The following is a 9,150-nucleotide window of genomic DNA, read 5'->3' as shown; positions in this document are numbered from 1 at the left end:
ATGCCGTCAGCCTTGGCCATCTTCACTTGCCGCCCGAACTCGCACCCGTTTCAGGAGCGCCATGTCTATCTGGACGAGCCTATTAAAATCGGCCGCTCCGTGGCCCGCTGTCGACCGGCGCAGAATAATGCTACCTTTGATTGCAAAGTGCTGTCAAGGAACCATGCTCTCGTCTGGTTTGATCACAAGACGGGCAAGGTAATGTCACCGTATTATCTAACAGTCTTTCCTTTTCGTTTCCCTTTGCTCCTTTTGCATAATGTATGCAGAATCCCAGCGTTTGCACCCAAGCGAGGCTTTTCAGCAAGGCCGTGGAAACCAACTTTGTGTGTGTCTAGTTCTACTGGAAGTTTAGTTGAGGTGGTTGAATGGAAAACAGAGAAGGTATTGTAATTAAATGCCTCGGGAGGGCGATGGCATCTTGATAATGTGGTCCTTCCCAGTGAAATCCCAAACCCTAATTCATTTCGGGGAGGGGGGGGGGGAAACTAGATAGTGAAACTTGGCTTCTCGCTTCCAGTCTTTTTAGAAAGGTGAATTTGCCGTTCAGGGCTTGAGTAAGCAAGCAGCAGTTCCCAAAGCAATGCAGGGAATCTATGGTCAGTGTTAACACTGAGGCTCAGGTGTCTCAGTGGTGAGATGTAGTTAACACAGCTTTTAGTTGAGTCCAGATTGGGGTCTTTCTAGGAAGGACAGATGTTTGTGTAAACTTAACATTTTTGACAGATTTGATACGTGTATTTACCCACGAAGGAGTAATTTGCAATTTTCAAAGCCAATTTCATTAAGCATAAACAACTGTAACTTTACATTTTCAGAGTTTTGTTTGCAGCTTGAGTGAACAGACATATATTGCTTTTGAAAATCACTTTTTGGCATTCCCTGCAAGAACTTATTAAAAATACTTAATGCATACTTACAGAGGAGATACTTAAAAAAATCAGTGTTAGGAAATTAATTTATTTTCTGAGATTATATCCAATTGTATCAAATACTGCATTACCTAGATGGGATAGGATGAATTTAATGCTCTTTAAGTGTGACCCTTTTGCATTTTTGTGTTGGCACCCTAATTTCCTTACCTGTAGGTGCTTATATTTTAAGAATAGAAGAAAACAAATAAGTCCCTTTCAATTTTAAGAACTTTTTATGTGTGTGGAGAATATACTAAAAAAACTCATTTTTGTGCTTTTACCTCGGGTTTTAGTTGAACTACTGAATCAGTTCCAACTTTAGAGTAAGTTATGTAAGACTAATAGGAATACCTTGGGTTTCACCTCCTGACTTTTCCCTCCCTCTTTGAGTTAAATGATTATGTCTTTTTTAAAAGAAGAATTTAAGTTTTCAGTAGTAGTATTTTGAAATGAAAGAGACCTGAGCCTCAGAAAAAAAGAGAGAAAGCAATACTTCTGTTGCTACTGAATTAAGGAATTATTATATAAATCATTTTTCAGGAAAGGAGGAAAAGATTGTGCTTGCATAATACCTATGCCCTACTCTGTGTAGGATGAGAACTGAAAAATATGTTAATTTTTCTGTATAACACCAGATGTTCACTTACCTATGGAACAGACTCTTTTTTTTCTTCCCTGGAAACTAGAGTTTGGGTGTCTGAAAGACTTCATAGATTACCCATAATCATTTAAAATGAGTATTCATAGAACCCATCTTTCCAGCTATTAAATTCAAACATCAATTAACTGCTAGTGCCCTAACTCAGCCAGCTTTTTTCTTGTCTAAGCAAAGGTCCAACTTAATCAAATAATAGGTTTGCTTAAAGTACATAATCTGCAAATGCACCTGCTTTACTTTGGTACATTACTCAAAGGAGACTTAGATATTTTCTATTACTTATTTAAAAAATAGTGATTACGTGAACAGTAGTGCTTTTCATGGCTATACCAAAACCCCCACAGTAAGGTTATTCTGTGATGGCTAAGGCTAGATCCATATTGAGTATTGTATAAATTGAGATGACATGTTAAAAAAAAATTTTTTTTAAAGATTGTATTTATTTATTCATGAGAGACACAGAGAAAGAGAGAGGCAGAGACACAGGCAGAGGTAGAAGCAGGCTCCCTATAGGGAGCCTGACATGGGACTTGATCCCAGGTCTACAGGATCAGGCCCCGGGCTGAAGGCGGTGCTAAACTGCTGGGCCCATCAGAGCTACCCACATGTTAAAATTTTGAATGTAATTTGTAATTAGAAAAACTTATTTTTTAAAGATACACAGCTTATTTCCACCATTTTCACTTTTTTTTCTGCTCTAACTAAAAACAGGATATGAGACCATTACTTTAGGTATAAATATAATTATTGATTATTGTACAACCTAATTTGTTAAAACAACCTATCAGGTTTTGCCATGTGATTGAATTGTTTTAGGAATTATTTAAAATTTAGATTTGAACAGACAGGTTTTTATTGAGCACCTATTATGTGCCAGATATCCTGAGGTACACAATTCCAAAGAAAACCCTCAGTTTGATCAAATATCACTTACTGTTTTTTATGTGTGAAATTTCCAGTTTGAGGATTTCTGCTATAATTATCTCTTGACAAATAAGTCATTGAGCCTAATATATATTCCCAGCAAATTCCTTTATACAACACCAGAATCCCCACCTATAAGCATCACCTCAGGCAAGTTTTTATTTTTCAAACATCTCTAAGCCTTAGTTTTCTTTTCTGGGAATAATAGTGGTACCTACTATTGTTTTGAGGATTGAGATAATCATGTAAATTACTTAGCACCCTTTTCGTGGCCCTTATTAAGGGCTTAATACTTAGGAGGGTGTTTGAGGTGGTAGGAAGAGGGATTCATCTAGGCAGCTCTTTGCAATTTGCTCTAGTGCTGTGGAGTCTTAGGAAGGTAATGAGAATTGTTTTTCTTTCTTAAGAAAGAAAGTTTTTCTTTCATATGTGATAGCATATGTAGAAGTAATCTTTTAAATTGAAACATATGAAGTTGAGAACTTTGTTCAAATTGACACTTTCCCTGGGAGGTGGAAAATTGGAGTAATATACCTTTCTGATGACTTTTACCTAGTGGTTTTTGCATTCTGCACTGGCCATTGTAGGAGACCCATTAAAAGTTGGAAGAAGTAATAGATGCTGAAACTTTCTGATTATTCAAGGAATACATATTCACTGCAGAAAAGCTGCAAAACATAGGCACATGGAAATCTAGGGCACATTTTTTGGTGCTAAGTTTGTGGAATGTGTTATGGTACTGAAAACCTGCAGGTTGGAGGGTGACTGTTTTGCCACAAAGTGGAACTCAATAAGCTTTCCTAAATCATCTGCTCAGGGGTGTAGGAGTCCATTATTGCCCTGCTTGAATGCTGCCTCTCTGTATCATTCTTCACTTCTTTTGGGAGGTCAAAATTAGATGGCAGATAATAGAATAGTTATTAGTCCTTTTGTTGACCAAGGTACCACTGAACAAGCAAATCTGCCTGTATGGTGGTTACATAGAAGGTGTAGTGAGTAGACTGCCTTCTTCTGATGGTCCCACCTGATTCGAGGCTTTGTAGGCACATAATAATCTAGTGCTTGATACAGTAGTCCATTTCCACTCTCATTATAGTTTACATAGTAGTTAGTAATACGTGGTAGTAGTATTCTACTTTTAGCTTCACATTTTTACTTAAATTCAAAACATATTTTTGAGCACCTGTTCTATCATGATCTGTTTTGGTGGAGGGCACAGTGGTGAGAGGGAAGAAAACAACAAGAATTGGTTAAAAATTGTTATTCCTTCTTTCTGGGAGCTAGTGTTTTGGATACAGAGGGGGACTGTTCCCCTTAAGAACAGTTGATCGAGATAAAATAGTATTAAATAAGTTTAAATGGCAAGAGTGGTGGTGTTTGAATTAGACTGTTTTTGTTTTTTTTAGATTTTTAAAATTTATTTATGATAGTCACACACACAGAGAGAGAGAGGCAGAGACATAGGCAGAGGGAGAAGCAGGCTTCATGCAGGGAGCTTGACGTGGGATTCGATCCCGGGTCTCCAGGATAGCGCCCTGGGTCAAAGGCAGGCGCTAAACTGCTGCGCCACCCAGGGATCCCGAATTAGACTTTTTAATAGGGGTGGATAGGTACATGTTAAGAAAAGGTGTCTTTTGGGGGTGGTTTTTGTGTGTTTTGAACGGATGAGAGTAGAATAAAACAGACCAAAGCAGGTAGTTTTGAAGGAGTTTGACATCTTCCAGTCACTGATGAAATTGATTTTGTTGGCCTGGAGAGTTTTTTTTTGGAGAGTAGCTATATGTGAACATCCATTCTGTATGACGTTTTTATGTTTGTATCTCTTTTTTTATAAGTTGTCAGACCCTGGAAGAGAGAGTGTCTGCCTTATATGTCTGTTTTTTATTACTCTGCGTAAAGAAGATGCCGAATAGCTGGAGCTGAGGAGATTATTGTGGAGTGCCTTGATTACCAAGCTAAGGGCATGGACCCATGTACTATGGAAGGTCAGGGAAAGTTCTGTGCACAGCACTGACATAACAGAACCATCATTTAAAAGTGATACAACAACAGTATGTAGGAAGGCCTGGAGCAAGAACAAATAGGTAACAGCTTAATTAATACTTGTTGTGTGCTATGTACAGTGCCCAGTTCTAAATGCTTTACATGTTAACTTAATTAATCCTTAAATAACCATTTAAGATAGGTACTTATTTTTCCCATATTAACCCATGAGGAAATTAAGGCCCAGAGAGATTAGATTAGATTAATTTGCCCCAGTTCACATAGCTAATAAATGGTGGAGTTGGGATTATAATATCCGTATTCCGACTCTTGACTCAAGAGTCTAGAACTCAAGCTCTTAACTGCTCTTCTACTTTAAGGCTTTGTAACAACAGTTTAGATATGATGTCGTTTTTTCAGGGCATTGACCATATTCACACTGGTAATAAAAATGAATAAATGCCAGAAAGCGAAAAAAGACAAGTATATTATTAACGTGCCCATTAGGACTTCAGCAAAAAGAGAGATTCTGTAGGTATTGGAGATTTTAGGGATGATTCATGGATAGGAAACAATTTAAACTAGACCTTAGCATTTTTAAAATAAGGTGGATGTAAGTAGAGTTAGGGGAATGAGTTTTGGGTGGGAAGAAGTGCTGAAGTAAGGGCATGAAAGCAGGAATGATATGTCACATTGCAAGGAAGTCATTGCAAAGGAAGAGTCTTCAGAATTTGACGATCAAGATAGTTTTTTCTTCTTCCCCGTATCTGAACATGACAGCAGAGATCCTGGTCTCAGCTTTTGGGAGAAGAGCACATCATTGATTTTATTTGTGTATTGTTTTACCAAATTTTGTTGTTGATAGAAGTAAATGTCATTAATAGGTGCTGGTTTTTGTGAGAAAGTAATATAATTGACAGATGTTATGTTTAAGGCATATTGATGTAAACATGTTTAGAAGGCCAAGTTTGGATATACATCCAAAGCACAGCTTTACTTTATACCTTTCACAATAGTGGAAAATTGATGAAGTATTTTATCTGTGCAAGTTAAAAATGTGGATGATGTATATACTTGAAACCTTATTCCCCCCTGCTTAGATATTTGACTTTTCTTCTTAGGTTGAATGTACTCTTTGCCTTCTCAGGCTCCTATTTGGTTTTCTCAAGTGGTATTTATGTTAGAGCTTAGTATCTATTCCATAAATAGGAGAGTGTCTGTCATTTAGACTTTTAAGTGAAAAGATTGTGAGATTGGTTCTTAATGTATGTCAGTTACTTGAATCAAGAAAAACGATGGCATTTGTTAGCTGTGGAAATGTTCTAAGGACTCTCCTCCCTATGCTTCTCTCATTGCTACTTCAAGTGAAGGAACAGTTTACATGTCTGCCCAAAAATCTTGGTTTGTTGTCCTATTAATTTTTTTTTGTCCTATTAATTTTTAACATGATGTACAACCCCTTCAAAATCTGTCTCTCGTTTTCTTTTTTCCAGCTCCATCTTCTATTAATCTTTCTTTCCCTTTGCCCCAAACTGTGCAGTAGCTGTGTGACAGTACTCTCTGTTCCTAGAACAAGTGCCTTTTTTGCTGTTTTGTCTTCCAGAATGACCTTTCCCCTTCATCCCTTGAGGCCCAGTTCCAATGTGAAACCTTCCGTAACTCCCACTGACTAAGGAATTAATTGCTTCTTCCTTTATACTCCCATAGAACTTTGTATATAATTTCATTATGGGACACAGACAACAAAATAACTATAATGCAAATGTGCTATTGCCTTGCCAGATGTGAGCTCTTGAGAACAAGAGAATAGGCACTACATAAATGTTTGAATGAGTGAAATGTGAACAATGGAGCGGTCTGTACTTCTACAAACCCTGAGGAGGGTCAAAGAGCAGAAGGTCATTTGGGTTAGTCCTTAATTTGAGATCATGGACTCAATTACCAATAGGTAGTCTTTGTAAAAATCATTACTTACTGAGAATTTGCAGTGTGCATGACAGTTTGCTAAGCATTTTGGGACCATAGATAATCTTGTGTTTGGTGATATTCATTTTGAACTATTACATATATATCCATTCTCACACAAAATAATACTTTTAAGGGTTTTATAGTCAGAGTACTTTCTTATTTCACTTTATCTGTATAGCACTCTTAGAGGTAAGCAAAGCAGCTACAGGCTGGATACCTTTTATCCAAAAGGGGTTGGATATTTAGAGGTTATTTGTACAAGGTCACCTATTAGTAACTATGGGAGTTGGGACCAAAATCTGGATTTTCCCCCCTTGAAATGAATAGACATTTATTCTAAGCTGTCTTATTATGGACTGAGCAGTTACTGTAATGAAAATCTGTCTTTTGCTCTCTTGAAAGATAATCTAAGCTATTATTTTCTGGGTGCATAACTAAAATGCTTGTCATATGACAGACTTCTAAAGACTGCAAGAACCTGAGTTAATTATTTCTCTGAGTCAGCTTTCATTTTTTAAACATACCTCTAATACTTTCAGCAATAAATATATTTTTTTCTTAACCTTCATACAGGCAAGTGATTCAGATTTGGCTGTTTATGCAAATGAATTAAACGGCCTTGGAAAAACTTGCCTCTCATGTAAATTTTTTAGTCTTTTTTTTTCTTTTTTTAAAGGTTTTATTTATTTATTTGAGAGACGGGGAAAGGGAAAGCATGAGCAGAGGTAGAAGCAGGCTTCCCGCTGAGCAGGGAGCCTGATGTGTGGCTTGATCCCAGGACCCTGGGATCATGACCTGAGCCAAACACCCAATGAACTGAGCCACCGAGGCACCCTGGATCATAATTTAAAATGTACTTTTTAGCTGATAATATCAAGTGAATTGTGGTAAGCTTATCTGAAATATGTTAGTATGCTTTGAGTTTTGACCAGCATTCAAACTGCTGTAAATTATCTCATTTAATCCTTACAACAAACTTTTGAAGTAGATGTTGTTATTGTCCTGTTTACAGATGAGAAGACTGAGATTCAGAGAGGTGAAGGAATTACAAGAAACAAAGATAGTGGTGGAGTCAGGATTCAAATTCTAGTCATCTGATTGCAGAATGCACACTTCTGACCACTTTGCTGTTTGCTACCTCAGCACTCTTAGTCATTAATCACATCACCAACCTGTTAGTAAGAAATAGAAGAAAAAATGCATTGAGATAAAAACCTTATTGTTTATTAACTTTTTCTTTTTGAAGATTTTGTTTATTCATGAGAGACACAGAGAGAGGCAGAGACATAGGAAAAGGCAGAAGCAGTCTCCCTTTGGGGAGCCCGATGTGGGATTCAGTCCCAGGACCCCAGGATCATGCCCTGAGCCGAAGGCAGATGCTCAAACACTGAGCCACCCAGGTGCCCAATTGTTTATTAACTCTTAAATATTTTGGTAGTGAATCAGTTTATAGTTTTATTTATTTATATTTTTAATTTTTAGGGATCCCTGGGTGGCGCAGCGGTTTGGCGCCTGCCTTTGGCCCAGGGCGCGATCCTGGAGACCTGGGATCGAATCCCACATGGGGCTCCCGGTGCATGGAGCCTGCTTCTCTCTCTGCCTGTGTCTCTGCCTCTCTCTCTCTGTGACTATCATAAATAAATAAAGAAAAAAATATTTAAAAAAAAATATTTATTCATGAGAAGATACACAGAGAGAGGCAGAGAGACAGGCAGAGGGAGAAGTAGGCTTCCTGTGGGAAGCCTGATGCTGGACTCCATCCCAGGACTCTGGGATCACGACCTGAGCCAAAGGCAGATGCTCAGCCAGTGTGCCACCCAGGTGTCCCTCAGTTTAGAGTTTTAATTGAATATTAGTTCTTCAAACAGTATTTATTAGTCACTTAACATTTTATAGTTGAATAAAAACAACTCTTTACATGAAAAGATATTGGAGTCAGATGCTGTAGTATATGAAAAAAGATATATATTTTTTCTATTGCATAGTTTCTAAGTTTAGTATATTCGGAGGTTCTGTGTTTTAAATAGAATGTGTATATAAATATATATGTACATATGACCCCCCAATATGTAAATCTAATGTAGAAAAAATGACTACATTTTGGTTTTTAATGGTGTTATTGAAACACTAACTATAGGGGCGCCTGAGTGGCACAGTTGGTTGAGCATCTGCCTTTGGCTCAGGTCATGATCCTGAGGTCCTGGGATCAAGCCCCATGTCTGGCTCTCTGTTCAGTGGGGAGCCTGCTTCTCCCTCTCCCTCTGCCTGCCGCTCCCCCTGCCTATGCTTTCTCTCTCTCTGTCAAATAAATGGATAAAATCTTAAAAAAAAAAAAAAAAACTATATTATTAGATGCTAGTTATGAAATTGCTTTCATTTTTTTAAAGATTTTATTTATTTATTTGAGAGAGAGAGAGAACATAAGCAGGATGAGGGGCAGAAGGAGAAGCAGACTCCCTGCTGAGCAGGGAACCAAATTCTGGGCTGGTTCCCAGGACTCCAGGATCATGACCTGAGCCAAAGGCAGATGCTTAACCCACTGAGCCACCTGGTGCCCCTAAAGTTCCTTTCATTTAAAAAATTCAGGGATAGAAAATAAGATCATGCTGTATGTTACCAGTATAGCTATGGTAGTTATGCTTGTAAAAGAAACTTTGTAGTTCTGAATTTTTTCAGTTTGCTTGGTGAAAAGGAATGTTACAG

The 9,150-nt window shown here is 37.8% G+C and overlaps 1 protein-coding gene across 39 annotated transcripts in view; it reads left to right on the top strand.

The window, feature by feature from the left end:
- Positions 1 to 9,150, top strand: part of SLMAP (sarcolemma associated protein) — a 146,130-nt gene continuing 136,980 nt past the window's right edge. For all 39 annotated transcript variants that reach the window (XM_077858408.1, XM_077858409.1, XM_077858400.1 and 36 more), the window contains exon 1: positions 1 to 198. In XM_077858408.1, coding sequence (XP_077714534.1) covers positions 1 to 198 — 198 coding nt within the window. The remainder of the gene's footprint in view (positions 199 to 9,150) is intronic.

The sequence above is a fragment of the Canis aureus genome, chromosome 19, assembly GCF_053574225.1.
Source record: "Canis aureus isolate CA01 chromosome 19, VMU_Caureus_v.1.0, whole genome shotgun sequence".
Taxonomy (NCBI): domain Eukaryota; kingdom Metazoa; phylum Chordata; class Mammalia; order Carnivora; family Canidae; genus Canis; species Canis aureus.
This window is presented reverse-complemented; position numbering and strand designations above follow the sequence as displayed.